The 16067-nt window shown below is 33.1% G+C and overlaps 1 protein-coding gene across 3 annotated transcripts in view; it reads left to right on the forward strand.

Annotated features, from left to right (window-relative positions):
* Positions 1-538, forward strand: part of LOC149543799 (pectin acetylesterase 3-like) — a 293789-nt gene extending 293251 nt beyond the window's left edge. For all 3 annotated transcript variants that reach the window (XR_016355683.1, XM_089798482.1, XM_089798481.1), the window contains exon 13: positions 234-538. Coding sequence is in view for 2 of the 3 variants with exons in the window: in XM_089798482.1 (XP_089654608.1) it covers positions 234-335 (102 nt within the window). In the remaining variant the exon portion in view is untranslated. The remainder of the gene's footprint in view (positions 1-233) is intronic.
* Positions 539-16067: the final 15529 nt, after the last annotated feature.

The following is a 16067-nucleotide window of genomic DNA, read 5'->3' on the forward strand; positions in this document are numbered from 1 at the left end:
AATCATTTTATTTTAAATTATGTTTAATAATCTATTAACTAAAAGTATATTATTTTTAAAAAAAAATTATACTCTATTCACTGACAATTTGTTGTACGGTTTTCCTGTTTTTGAAATCATTTCTACAGTAACCATTTAAATGTGTCTTGTATTGCTAATTCTTCTTTAAAAAAAAATAAAAGTGAATCTTTGTACGTCTACTAATTTCACTATATCTTGAATGCGCATGACAGACTATTGCGGAAGCTGTGGGAGATTGGTATTTTGATAGAAATCCAATACAAGACATAGATTGCCCATATCCATGTGATTCAACTTGTTTCGTGCAAAGTTAGAATTATATGCATTTTTTAAAAAAAAGTGTAAACAAGTGTGAAGTACAATCCTAGGTTGTTATACCGAGTAAGGTTATAAACAATCCAAAAAACTTAAAAGCACAAAACTTTTACAAATCAAATGGATGAAAGAAGAGCAACTATGTAATAGATATGATTTGGTATAAAGTTATATATTATGAGAACTTTCATTACTTTGACTAGTTTTCTATCTAAGTTTTGGAAGTTTATATTTATCTGAACATTTTTAGTAGAGTATGATTTTGGTTTTGAAAAATAAAAGTTGTTTTTCAATAGTATATTTTTTTGATGAGCTAATATTTAGATTTATTTTGTATATTTTATTTCTATTGATATAAATATTTTGTTCATTTTTAAAATAATTTTTACAGTTACACAATTAATAATTAATTTTGAGTTTTTATTAATTTATATTAAGATTATTATCAGAATTTGTCATAATTTAATTATCTCTTTGTATTGAATTGTTGAAATGGTGACAAGAGAACTAAGAACCAATGATTCGTACATATAAACTCTTCATTCATCAATAATACTAACTTATTGCATCACAAATATTTTCATAAAATCTTTAAACTTCATTTTATATCATGTGCACTATAATTCCTAGTATCCCCCATTTGTGCTCACATAGAAACTTTTTTCTAGTATTACAATATCAATAATTGACGTATCACAAATCTATCCTCCAACAACTTATTTTTAGTGATGTGATTTCTACAAATAAAACATTAAAATACAATGTAATAATACAAAATCTATTATACCCTTGTGGCTTCCAAGGGAAAAAATAAAATTTAACTATGTTTGTCTTCTTATTAGATTGTGAGTTAGATGAAAGCTATAATAAATTGTCATTTAAAATCATAGCAACCTATAAAGAGGGGAGTGGTGTCTACTAAGAAAATAATTCCTAGATTGAATTGAATATCCATCAAAGAGAGACATAATAAATCCATAGCAATATTGAAAGAAACAAGCCCTCAGCTTTTTCTTTAAAAAAAAAAAAAAAAACTTTTTTTTTCACTTGGTTTTGTTGACATTAAGGTCAATTTGTCTATTAGTGACTTAACACTTAGTCAGTTGGTTACATTGCTACCGAGCTCTACAGTTGCTATGGAGTTTATCATTCATCCAACCGTGTTAACCAAGTGTTTCATTTGTAACCAAGCTATGTAATTAGAATGTAGTTCATGTCGAGTTTCACAGTGTCTACTGTGCATCTGAGACAGTTTACAGTATAGCCCAAGTGTAACAAAGTTTACCGAGCCATCTAGTAGAAATGATGAAGATTTTACTCTTAACCAAGCTTTGTAGTGTTAACCAAGTTCTATAGTGTCTATCGAGCTTGCAGTGTTAACAAACTAAATGCAGTGTCCACTGAGTGATTGTGTATCTACAGAGTTTCTCAGTATTCACTAAGTCATACAGTGATGACCAAGTTCATACTACTCGAAGTCATTAATATGAATCAAGCTTCAACGTCAATCAAGTGCCAGAGTTTGCCGAGCATTGATAGTGTTTTTTGTTTGTCAGAACATCACCGAGTTAGTCTTGTGAACCTGAGTTACAACAATTAGGTTGACTTTGTGAATTATGATGAATTTGGTATTGTCGTTGACTCCCATTAGTAGTTAATTGGATTGATATATATGTAATGTATTGTATCATATCCAAACGAGTAATTCATCGAGTATGTAAAGAAGCATAAGCAAAAGAGTGTGAATTGAAGGCCATAAGCAGTATATGATATAATAGAGACTTATCTATCATAGTGAGGTGATCATTGCAGTTCAAGGAATCTCATTCAACAAATCATAGTTGTAAATCAGATATCAACTACTAATTCATTCTAATAGGTGCATTAGTAAAATCCTTTAATTGGGTGGATTTAATAGCCTTTTGTGAAATCTCTTAATTTAGAGTGCATACTTCACTATATGTTTGTAAATCCTTTAACAAGGTGGACCTAACAGTCCTTATTGCTCCTAACAAGGTAGATCATCAAAAGTGGTCAATTATAAGTCTTAACATACCAACTTTGTACTGTAGTAATAAAGCTTTGTGGGTATCATCCCCCCCGAAGTTTTACTTTCTAACTGGAAGGTTTTTGGGTCACCATATCTTGTGTTAAAGTGTTATGAATGTTTTATTGCTATTATTCTTTCATGCATGTAATTAGATCGTAATAATATATGAAAGGTTAGTTGGAGAAGTGAGTTAAAGTTTTATTGGTTCCTAATTCACCCCTCCTCTCTCAGTAACCTAGCCTACCTCATATTTCCAACAATTGGTATCTGAGCATTTTGGTTCTCACATCAGAAGTTTAACAACTTGAGATAAGATCAGAGGCAATGGAGGTATACAAGCTAGAAAAGGCGATTGAGAATGAAAAGATGGATCTTGAATTAGCTATAAAACAACTCAAGAAAGCAAATGAGCAACTCTCTCAATCATTACAAAGAAGGAAAGATCTTGCAACACAAATGGATGACAATCTCTATATTGAAGAAAGAATTAAAGACTTATGTGCAGAAAGAAATTCAAATGAAGCTGATGTAGCAATCAAAGACTTACTTGAGAAAAATTCCAATCTTCAAGAAATCAAAAAGCTGAAAAGAAATAAAGAAATCCAATTAGTCAGATTATGTGAAGTCATGGAAGAAAAAGACAAAGCCAAAGAAGAGATAGAAGAAAAGGACCATGAAATTCAACAACTATTCCTTCAGCAAACAGACTTTATTGATTAACTTAATGAGGCAAATCAAGAGCTTATCAATCTAAGGACAGAGAATGAAAGACTGCAGAATGATCTCAGTATTGAAAAGCAAATCAATGAGAGAATTTTGAAATTACAAGAAAGCATGAATCAATTGAATGAACAAACTCAATATAGACACAAAGGAAAAGCTGGATTAGGATATACAGAAGAAGGTGAATTATCTCAACAAGGAGCTCAAAAGAACAAAAGGCCTACTTGCAATCATTGTGGTAAGATAGGTCATATATCAAATAAGTGTTGGAGCAATGGTAAAGCAAAATTCAATGGAAAGTATTACAATTGCAATAAGCAAGGTCATAAAGCAAGTGAATGCACAAAGAAACCTAAGTTTGAAGGAAAGTGTCACAATTGCAATAAGCAAGGACACAAATCTTCAAAATGTAAGACCAAGAAATGAAACCCCACAAAGAAAATTGTGAAAGCAATATTTGGATGGGATTACAACACATGGTGTAGATGTCACTATGGTGGTGAGTTTGAGCACATTGGAGCAAGCTGTGTAAAACATCACATGAGGAAAATAGACATTACAAAGCGATGTTTTGTTTGTACAAAACTTGGACATCTTGCCAAGAACTGTATGAACACAAGTAGAATAGAAGATGAAAAGAAAGCCAAAGCTAACAATATCATAAAACTAATGAGGCAGCAATGGGTGTAGAAATCTCCAGAAAATGCAAACCAAAGTCTTGAAGTTGTTGACACCCAAGTCAATGAGTTAGGTGGCTCAACCACGTCAACTTAGTTCCCCATGGAGATCACTGGAATTGTGGTTTTGAAAAAGTCATCTAACTTTAGTTCCAACTAGCGAGCAGAAAGATCCATATCAGCATCTAAGATACACGAGGAGCATCGAGTGATGATGGAAGTTCAATACCTTACTGAGCAAAGTCAGGTTGCAAGACCTTATCGAGCAAGGTGAGGTTGCATATCATTTTCAGGATGCAAATGTTGAGTTGCTAGTTCCTACCGAGTAAGGAGACCTTACTGAGTTGAAGGTGTCTTCCGAGCATTAAAGACCAAATTGAATGGAGGATAGCCTGTCACCAAGTGGTTATGTGTACAAAGTATTAATGGTGATCGTAAAGACTAAAATTCATTAAAAGGAGGAAATCGATGTATTATTTCACCACAAATTTTCAAAGCATAGAGCATAGAGCGAATTCAGTGCCTCCAAGTGATTTAAATAGTTACTATTGAAGATTTCTCCCATGTTTGAAACCCTATCGAGTGATGGCATCTTCAAGTAGCAAGGTTAAGAAAGGTTTTGAAATGTTGGTTCGTGGAGTTGATTACAAGGTTACCACATTCAAATTGAGTCTGGCAATTGCAGAGGCACTTGACCCTGCTGGAGCACAATCACAAATTCCACCTAAGGTGCTTCTTATTCACAAATTCAATCATTTTATCACTATTCTATTCAGGAGCTTGGAACCCTAGAGATGAATGAAGCATACAACGAACTATGTGTGGATGGTACTAAAAAACTTGAGCACAAACATTTGGAGACAAAGGGTTTCATGCATATCTTACATATGTCGAGGGATTTTCTAGTGAAGTAGATTAGACTCATTTTGAGTCGTATTCATAACATGCAGTTATGGTTAGATCATCCTATTTTGATAACCAAGAAGATGATACACAAGATTACTAGATTTCTCATGTTGAATAAAGTGAAAACCACTAAAACCCTAGGTTGGGTTGAGTCGACAAAGTGGACTCTTGTCGAATGGGACAAAAGAGGCATGAAGTTAAGTGGTGTAACTAACATGGAATTGAAAATTGGCATTTATGTGATTGCTCACAAAATCTATAGCTCAAGCCAAGTGAAGAACATGTCATGTGAAGTAGTTGACCTAGTGTACAAGGTGGTAAAGAACAATTTGTCCTTTGACCTTGCCGAGCTGTTGCTAAATCAATTAAGAAAGAATATGGAGAGTATACGAGCATCAAAGAACAATCCATGTAAGTTTAGTTCTCTCTTCACATGTTTATTTTTATATGTTCAGAAGGTTTTCCCTTCTAAAGGTATTGTAGTTTAGAAGAAATATACTCCACTATTGTACCAAATCAATGAATTTATAGTAGAGATGGGAGAAAACTTTGATAGTATTATGGATAACTATTTTGAGACATTCAAGGAGAAGATGTAAAACAAATGTAGGATACCCTAGAAACTAGTAGAAGATTATGAGCAGGACATATGTTTCATGGTTGATTGTGACAAGGTTTATATTCAGGCGGTTAGGCCTAGAGTGGCATGGGTTAAGCCTCTAGAATATGAGGTTAACATTGATGACACTGAATATTTTGTTTAAGCTCTGCTAAATGAGCCTTTGGATCCTAAGGCAACATATTTTGGTACTTATGAGGAGGCTAAGGCCATAATTGAGTTTGAGATAAAGTTACCCCAAGCAGAGAGTAGAGGAAGGAAAATGATTGAGAAAATGATCAAAAACTCTAAGTAATCAAGCTCTCAATTGATGTAGACAAAAGGCAAAGGAAATGATATTGCAGATGAAAATGAAGAGGATGATGTAGAGGAAATAGAACCTGAGGAAGAGGAGCCTCTAAAGAAGGGAAGGTTATAATAACAAAACTTGTCAAGTCTTCCCTTGCTGTGTTTACAAGAAGATCTGCCAAATCCAAGAGGAAACTAAAGTTGGGTGAAGACGATGAAGCTAAACAGATTATCTTTCAGATCTTTTCCCCTACCCTTCAAGAAAGATTGAAGAAGATGGAACAAGGAACATGTATGACATATTTTAAGTCTCTTAAATATGAGACTAAGAGCGAAGATGAGAAAAAGAAAATTGAGGATATCCTTTTGACAAAATTGAGTAAGTAGAACTATTCACTTGATGAGCTAACACAACAAGTTCCCGATGAACTTTTGAAACCAATCAAACCTCAATAGAATAATGCAATAAAAGTTGCTAAAGACATTAGTGAACAAACTTTGAGACAACTTATGTTGAGTCTCATTGAAAAAGATGTGAAGGAAGCTTTGAAAGAAAATGAGAAGAAGCTCACACCCAAATTCAATACATGTCTACTATTTCTAAAGGACATTGAATATGTGGTGAAGTCTAGGACTACCACATGGAAAAACATCTATGGGTTGCACAAGCCTAGTCACTTCATTGTGCATGTTGATGACAAAGATGGTGAAGATGACGATGCTGAAGAAGAGGTAGAAATCAAAGATGATGAGATAGAGGATGTCAATCTTGATGATGAGGAAGAAAAGCAAGAAGCCACTGGAGGAAGTCTCCCAGAAGTACAAAGTATAGAGGAAATAGATGCAGAAAAGATTGCAGCAGAAGTTATGACTTCTTTTCCTTAGTGTAGTCAGGCTCAAAGAAGGCTTCTACTGAGTTAGTTGTGGTCAAATCGGCTACACCAAGCACACAACCAATCTCTAGAATTGCTCTACTGAGTGTTTCAATTATTGAAGTGCCTAGCACTTCATCTGTCGAGCAACAAGTCTTTCTAGCATCATGCTTGACTGAGCAACAGCTTGAGGTATTCCTGTTGTTAATGTTATCTCTATTGTTAGTACTGTTGGTGATATTCCTACTTTTTCAACTATTGTTTCCACCATGGTTAGTGCAATGACAATTGAGAATCAATCTCAATCGAGCAGTAAAGTTCTAAATAAGGGAAAAGAAATTGTTCATTTTGCCATTCCAAAGATTAAGTGTAAATAAGAAGAAGAAATTGATTTGGATGAGGACATTGTTATTCCAAATTGGGATACCTCCAACCTCACTCCTGAAGAGATGGATACCATTGGAGAACTTTGGAAGAAAAGGGCTAAGAAAAAGAAGCTTAGAGAAAAGAGGAAAAAGACCAATTAAGTCCTTGAGGACATAAAGAGCATAGTTGTTGATGCTTTGAGTATTGAGGTTGATGGGAAACACCCTATTTTGGAGCAGTTAGCTACAATTGTCCACAAGTACAATGAAGATTTGAATGGACAAGAAAGACTATTGTAGAGAACTAAGAGAAAATTTGAAAATAAAGTTTTGGAACAAGTAGCATAGAAGCTTGCTATTGATCAAGTAGATTTGTCTACTCTTATTACTTCATTGGAAACATCTGTAAATAATGTTGTTTCATTATTTGTCAAATTGAGTGGCATGTCTATCTTTACAAGGGAAATTAAGGATAAATTGTCCAAGATAGATGAGGATATGAAGACAAGTTCACACCAGTTGTCACTTGATCCTAGTTGTAGTTCTGCACACTTTACAAGTATCAGATATCTGACAAATCTCCAAGCAAAGTTGTTGAGGGAAGAAGCCAGAATTAGGGACACACTTGCAGAAATTTAGGACACAATTCTTCCAAACATGGATGCAATGCAAACGCACATTGCACATGCAAAGACACTCATCCACGACAACAACTTCTCCATAGCTAATCCCATGATGGAACTGTCAGCAAAGAGACAGATAGCCTTGCATGCAAGTAAGGTATTGCAAGAGAGTTGGGACAAGACTATGACAATCATTTTGAAGGTACACACTAATTTCTTGTCACATTTTGGTTTTAACTTATAGATATTATACACCTTTGGCATTTATCTCAAAAAGGGGGAGAAGAAGATTATTTGTACAAAGTATGGGAGAAGATATGTTTAAAGGGAGAGAATAAGATTATTTGTATAGAAAATATTATAAGAGATATATGTACCATGGGGGAGTAGTAATATGCAAATATATGTATAGCTAAGTAGTAAAATGTTTACAATAGCAATTTTGAAAAATAAAAAAAATGTAGTAATTTACCAAGCTCAACAGCAATAAGTCAAAACCAAGTTGAAGACACAAAATGTTGATAAAGGAAGTTTTTGACTTGTAATTTTGAGAATTTGGATTTTTGGTATGATAAGTATTTTTTTCACTAATGCCAAAGGGGGAGATTGTTGATATTAAGGTCAATTTGTCTATTAGTGACTTAACACTTAGTCAGTTGGTTACATTGCTACCGAGCTCTACAATTTCTACCGAGCTTATCATTCATTGAGCAATGTTAACCAAGTGTTTCAGTTGCAACCGAGCTATGTAGTCAAAATGCAATTCATGTTGAGCTTCATAGTGTCTATCGTGCATCTGAGACAATTTACAATATAGCTCGAGTGTAGCAGAGTCTACCGAGCTATCTAGTAGAAGTGATGAAGTTCTTAGTGTTAACCAAGTTCTACAATGTCTACCAAGCTTGCAGTGTTAAAAAAATGTAGTGTTGATCGAGTCATGTAGTGTCAACCGAGTGATTCTATATCTACTGAGTTTCTCATTGTTCACTGAGTTATACAATGCTGACCGAGATCATGCTACTTGAAGTGATCAGTATGGACCGAGCTTTAATGTCAACCGAGAGCTAGAGTTTTTTGAGCGTTGATAGTGTTTGTCAAGTGTCAGAACAACATCAAGTTAGTCTTTTGAACTCAACTTACAACAGTTGGGCCGACTTTGTGGATTATGATGAATTTGGTATTGTAGTCAACTCTAGTAAGTAGTTAATTGGATTGATTGGATTGATATATATGTATGTATGTATGTATGTATGGTATCATATCCAAATGACTAATTCATTGAGTATGTAAAGAAGTATAACCGTAATTTAATCAAAATTTTATTTTATTTTTTAAAAAAAAGTAAACTTCAAAAGAGTTGTATGTAGACTAATGACATAAATTAATTTAAGAAAAAATAAAAAATAAAAAAGTTATTTAAGTTCTAGTGAACCTCGTTGTTTTAGATTTAGGTACTACCTTTGATTAAAGAACACTACAAAAATAGCAAATAACATCATAACACTATAAAATTTATATTTCTAAAATTAGGATAGTGAAAAGTCTAATGGGTTTTTGTTTTGTGAAAAATTGATTGGGAAGACCCTCTAAAAATTATGGCAAGACATGAATCTGTTAGTTCAATGTCTTTGCGAAATCTTGAGAGGTCAACGCATAGGCTTGGTCTCACCAAGCCTATCCCAAATTGAAGTCTGAGGCAGGAGAAAAAAATCTTGCCTCATGTAAGAAATGGGCACCCATTTTGGAAAAGTATTTTCAACGTTGAAAATGCATTTTAAATCACAAAAAAACGAAAAGAAATATTTTTTAGAAACAAGCGCCTGTTTAAAAATAAATAACAAATAGGCACCCAATTTTTGAAAAATTGGTACTTGATTTTTATTTTTTTTAAACGAATGTTTGTTTTTAAAAAATTCAATTTTTTATTTTTTCAAAAATAGGCACCCAATTTTTTTAAAATAGGTGCCCATTTTTTAAAATTTGGATCAAGTATCCAAGCCTAATATGGGTGCCCACTTTTTAAAAAATGGGTGTCCATTTCTAGAAGTACATGATCTCAATTTGCGAACTTCCACAAAATTGAGACTCATCTTTGTGCACTTACCCAGTGTGTTTTGTAATCTTTAACAAGGTTGGCTCCTAATAGAGCTCACTTCAGAAGAGTGAAAGATTGGTGACATGTTAGTGGTGGCTTTCCCCAAAATGGGTTTTCACGATAAATCCTAGTGTCAATTTGTGTGGATGTCATTTGTGATGTTTTACTATTAATGTTTTACATTTTTCAAGTTTGATAAGTATTAGGATAGTGGACTGCAAGTTTGTGTTACTGAATGTTTGCTATAGAATTCAAGCTATTGGATGCTTAGATTTGAATTAGTTGAACTATTTATATGTTCAATTGGTACATTTGGACCTTGGATAATTAATTCACCCTCCCCCTCTCAATCATTCTAAATATCCCAACAATTGGTATTAGAGCATTAGTGCTTGTAGAGAAAAGTTTGAAGTTACTTGAAGCTAAAGATCAAGATGTACGAAAAGGAGGTGTCAAAAGTTGAACAAATGAAACTTCCCCTGCATGGCAAAGTTTGATGAAGTTGCATCTAGTTGGAATTGGAGTTGGTGCAATATAATATACAAAAAATACATATGTGGCAATCACAACAATTCCTCTGACATCTTAGTAGATGAAAGAGAAGCAAGAACACAACCAAGCTGTGTTGGAGATTGCATCAGCCCTTAGCTACACCGAGTTTGATGACATAAAGGATTGCACTAATGCAAAGCAAATGTGGGATACACTGCAGACCATCTATGGAGATGACACAAACATTTTAAGAGCAAAATCAGAAATCTTGAGAGGTAAGTGTGATGAAATGACAATGATGGAACGTGAGAATATTGTTCAGTATTATTGAAGAATCAAAGAGGTTGTAAATGCTATAAGAGGAGAAAATGGAAAGATTGATGATGAGACTGCACATCAGTAAGGTATTGAGAACTCTACTTCCTCTTTATGCTATTAGAGTCTTTGCAATACAAGAATTGAGATGTACCCCTAATAACAATGTAACCTTGGAAGGTGTAATTAGTAGATTTACTACTTTTGAGATGTCAAATTTTGATAATTTCCCTCCTACTTCTTTTGAATATGCTTTCAAATCACAATTGGTTATTAGTAAGAAAGAAAAAGGAAAATGTGTGACTAATGACAATGATGCTTCTAATGATGAACTTGATGAGCTTGAAGCACTAATGGAAAGGAGTCTTTCAAGAGGCAAAGGAATGTACAAAGGTAAACTTCCTATAATATATTTTCCATGTAACAAAGTTGGTCATATTAATGCAAGATGTCCTGACAAAGAAGGAAAAGCGAGTACAAAGGAAGAAGAGATGACTAAGACAATGGAAGAAACAAGGACTACAAAGACGAAGGTAAGAAATCTTGTTATATTATTGAAGAAGAAAATGATAATGAGTATGAAAGTAATGCCAAAAAAGTTGTCTATGTTGATATGAAAGACAATTCTGATGAAGATGAGAAAATTGCATTGATTTAATATGTGAGTAAAGGAGATAGGTGGATAATTGGTAGTGGTTGTTTACATCACATGACTGGTGATATAAGTAAATTTGAAATCATGGAACCATACAAGGGTAGCGATGTTAAGTTTGGTAATGATGCACCATGTCTTGAGAAAGGTAAAGGATCAATACAATTGACTAACAAGATCAAATGTGATAATGTTTATTGGGTTGAAGGACTTAGCTATAATTTGTTGAGTGTTTCACAATTGAAAAAATTATGATACAGAGTTGAACTCCATCATAAGAAGGCCAAGATATTTGATGCTACTGGTGAACTAATTGGAAATGGTAATCAGACAAGAGGTAACTTGTTCTATCTAGATTTATTTCATGAGACATGTTTGTTTTCACAAAATGAAGATATATGATTATGGCATAAGAGGTTATGTCTTGTGAATTTTGATAATTTGGTAAGCATAAGTAAGATAAAAAGAGTAAGAGGGTTACCAAGGTTGAAGAAACCTAATAATGCTATGTGCAAACAATGTCAATTGGAAAAAATATCTTATTTCAAGAGCAAGATATACACATCTAATGATATTTTGGAATTAGTTCATACTGACCTTTGTGGACCTATTGGTGTACAAAGCTATTGTAGAGACAAACATTTCATTCTATTTGTTGATGACTACTGTAGAATGATTACTATGACGTTTCTTAAAGAAAAATTTGATGCTTTTCAGTTGTTTAAATGATATTTGGCTAGAGTTGAAAAGGAAAAAATGTAAGAGTCTAAAGTGCTTGAGATCTGATAGAGAAGGATAATTTTTCTCTAATGAATTCAATATATTTTGCAATGATAGAGGAATCAAAAGAAAAATGTTAGCACTTAGGACCCCTCCCCAAAATGGAATAGCTAAAAAGAGAAATAGATCAATCATGGATTGTGTTAGAATATTGATGATGGAGAAGAATGTGTCATAGAAATATTAGCAAGAAACTGTAAATACAACAATTTATACTTTGAACAAAGTACAAATCAAGAAAGGTACAAATTTTGCACCCTTTGAATTATGGTATGGGTGTATGCCTAATGTGAAGTACTTTAAAGTTTTTGGAAGCAAGTGTTATATATTAAAAGATAATAGAAATGGAAAACTTGATGCTAAGAGTGATGAAGGCACATTCCTAGGATATTCCACTAAGAGAAAAGCTTATAAGTGTTTGAACTCTAACACTAACAAAGTTGTGAAAAGTGAAAATGTAAAAGTTGATGAATATGTAGAAAATAATGGAGTTGAATGGAAGATAGAACCTAAAGATTATAGCACATCCATTTATGTGCATGAATGTGTTTCATACTCCTTACCTGAGCAAGAGAATAAAGCTACCAAACAACAACGAATAATGAATGCCAAGTTGTAGCAGGAGGCTACCGAGAAACAAACTGTAGGTGTTGAGCATTAACAAAATGATGTCAAGAGACATTAAGTAGATGTTGAACATCAAGAAGACAATGTTGAGTAAGTAGATCTTGAACCAAAACCTAAACCAAAGAGACAAAATGACCTTGAAATAATTTTTCAAGATGAACTTGTGCAAGAAGAAAGAATGAAAGAGCCTACACTAGCAAAGTATGTGAGAATACACCATGCATATGAGAAAATTATTGGAGACAAAGAATTTGGAGTTATGACAAGGAAAAGACTCACAAGTGATACATGTTTACTTTGTGAGTTTGAACCTAAATCAATAAAAAGATACTTTGGAGAATGAGGATTGGATTCATGCAATGAATGAAGAAATTGAGTAGATAGAGAAGAACAAAACCTAGACACTGGTACCTAGACCAAAAGACAAGAATGTTATTTGAACAAAGTGGATATTCAGAAATAAGATGAATGAAAAATGAGAAGACACAAGGAACAAGGCTAGACTAGTATGCAAAGGATATGCACAAGAAGAAGGAATTGACGATGGGGAAACATTTTCCCTAGTTGCAAGATTGGAAGGAGTTAGAACACTACTTGCATATTTTTATTTATAAAAGAGTTAGAGTACCAAATGGATGTCAAATCCATATTTTTGAATGGAATACTTGAAGACGAAATTTACATTAAACAACCAAAAGGATTTGTAGATCCCAACAAGAACAACATGGTATGTAAACTGCACAAGGATCTATATGTTTTGAAACAAATCCCTAGAGCATGGTATGAAAGATTGCATAATTATTTAGTGAAGATTGGATTTGCAAGAACTAATGATAACCACAATTTGTACTTGAAGACTGGAGGTAACAATGAGATATTGTTATCTAAATTTTTTGTTGATGATATCATATTTGGAGGAAAGGATGCATTATGTAAATCATTTTCAGATGAGATGAAGGAATTTGAAATGTCTATGTTTGGTGAGATCAAATTCTTTGTTGGTTTACAAGTATATCAAATGAAGAAATGTATCTTCATTACTCAATCAAAATACATTAAGGAGATGTGAAAACATTTGGAATGGAAGATTCAAGACCTATGAGCACACCTATGGCTACAAGACATAAGCTATCTAAGAATAATGATTCAGCTAATGTGAACTAGACATTATACAAATCAATGATTGTGAGAATACAATATGTTGTTCACAACAAACCTAATATTATCATAGTAGTTGGGATTATTTTTATATTTTATGCAAACCCTAAAGAGAATCACATAATGATAGTGAAAAAGATACTAAGATATCTGAAAGGAAAAAAATACTATGGCTTTTATTACAAGGAGAATGAAAAGTTTGAATTGAAAGTGTTCACTAATTTTGATTGGGAAGGCAATGTTGATAATAGAAAGTCTACAAGTGGTGGAGATTTCTTTCTAGGAAAGACACTAATCTCGTTGACAAGTAAGAAATAGAACTATATTTTATGATCAGCATCTAAAGTTGAATATGTGGTAGCATGAGTAAATTGTTCAAATGATATATTGATCAAGCAATTGTTGAAATGGATGAAGGAAGAGATCATTGATCCAATTGATATCTTTTGCAACAACACAAGTTCTATAAACATATAAAAGAATCATGTAATGCACACAAAGACCAAGGATATTGCTATCAAGTATCAAATGCTTGAGAGAGCTAGTTCAAGACAAAGAAGTAAGATTGGACTATGTAAACACTAAGAAGAAAATAGTTGATATTTTCACTATGCTTTACCTAAGGATGTTTATGAATATCTAAAAGGTAAATTAGGAGTGATTCTCCTAGAAGATGCTACTTAAGCTAAGATGGAGATTTGCATCAAATGTGTTGATCAAAATATTTTACAAGTTGATGCAAAAATTTGTATTTTAGGAGTTGCCTAAAGTAGTGAAGGGAGAAGAATAGAATGTTATATTAGTCATAGACTAGATGACAAAGGTGAATTATGTACTGACATGAAGATATCTACACAATAAAGATGTATGAGAAAGATTTAGCGTCTTTGGAATTGTTGTCAAAGAGGGAGAATATGATAGTTACCATGAAGTAATAAGAGAGAGGGAGAGTATTTCAATTACCATATGAAGAAAGAATTATTCAATAAGGAGATGTTGTAAAGAGGGAGAATTTATGCAAGGTATTGCCATCAATACAAAAGAATCTGATTGATTTGTGATCTGATAGAGGGAGCTTATGTGAGCTGCATGGATGAGAATCAAAATGAAACTGGAAAAATAAAAGATTGTTGGACATAGAGATGAGGATCACAATGAAACTAAGGATATTAATGAAGATCTTAGGGGATTGCTTGAAATAGAACATGTTTTGGATTGTATGGTAACTAGAAGTGTTTCCATCAATGCCAAAGAGGGAGATTGTTGGAAACTACAATTGAGATAATTGCTAATTTGTCATTCACATCAAACCTAATTGGTAAGATAGTTTTCTATATTATTTTAGTGCGATATCAAGATGGTTGATGAAGAGGATTTGAGAAGATGGACATAACAAAAACATGTAGATGAAAGGTTGATTTATGAGAGAAATTACAATGGTCACTTGATTAGTTAAAATTTGACAAGATAAAGTGGTTGTTTAAACATGCTACGAGTGAAGAAGACTATTGTACTAAAGCCTTGAAGAAGTGATCAAAGATTGACCAAATACATAGGCTTGACTGAGAAAAAGTGTAGAAGATTATGAAACTTGAAATTTATGCCAAGTGATGCTAGTGTCGACCAAGTTACAATATAAGCCGAGCATAATATAGTGTCGACTGAGCATTAGTATCGACTGAGTGACAGTATATGTGCCAAACAAAAAATTTAATAGTGACCAAGTAATCTAGTGATGAATGAGTGTCAAAACATAGTGTTCGTCGAGGGACATCATTTAATAAATTATGCGGAAAGTGTGATTTCTAGTAGATGCTATTGATTTCTTGGAATATGTAAAACATCTGGAAGATAAGGATGGATGACTTGGAGCATTTAATTTGAGAGAAATCATGTTTGAGCATTTCTATGTAAGAATTCAAGGAGAAGTTTGGAGAAATTTCTAGAAGAGAAAAGAAGAGATGAAATGTTGGAAGAATTTGATGAATCTAACCAAACCCTAAGATCTACGGTGGTGTTTAAGTGGTAAAAGACTATAATTACCTATTTAAGGAGGCATAAGGACTAATCTAAAGTGTATGAGAGGTTAGCAGAGCTAGCTGTGAAGACGTAGAGAGGTTAAAATAGTTTTTGATGCTATTGGTTGGTGAACTTGAACTAGAGGCTGAGAAGAATTGTGAAGAGTTGAAGAGTGCTTGCTTGAAGGGTTGGCAAGTGAATCAGAGTCTAAGATGGCAATGAAGTCCAAACAATGGATCAACGTGTGAACCAAACTGTGATCTATATTTAATAAGTAAGATATATTTGTTAGATCAAAATTGTTGTTACTTTTTAACTGTTTTATCAGTATTTGAAATCTTTTAATCAAGGTTGACCTAATAGTCATATGTAAATCCTTTAATCAAGGTGGCATCCTAATGGAATATAATAAATCCCTCTAACAAAGCCACTCCTAACAACATGATTAAATTCTTTAACAAAGTCACATT

Source organism: Cupressus sempervirens, chromosome 8, assembly GCF_028749045.1.
Source record: "Cupressus sempervirens isolate cs-2001-9-10 chromosome 8, ASM2874904v1, whole genome shotgun sequence".
NCBI classification, from domain to species: Eukaryota; Viridiplantae; Streptophyta; class Pinopsida; order Cupressales; family Cupressaceae; genus Cupressus; species Cupressus sempervirens.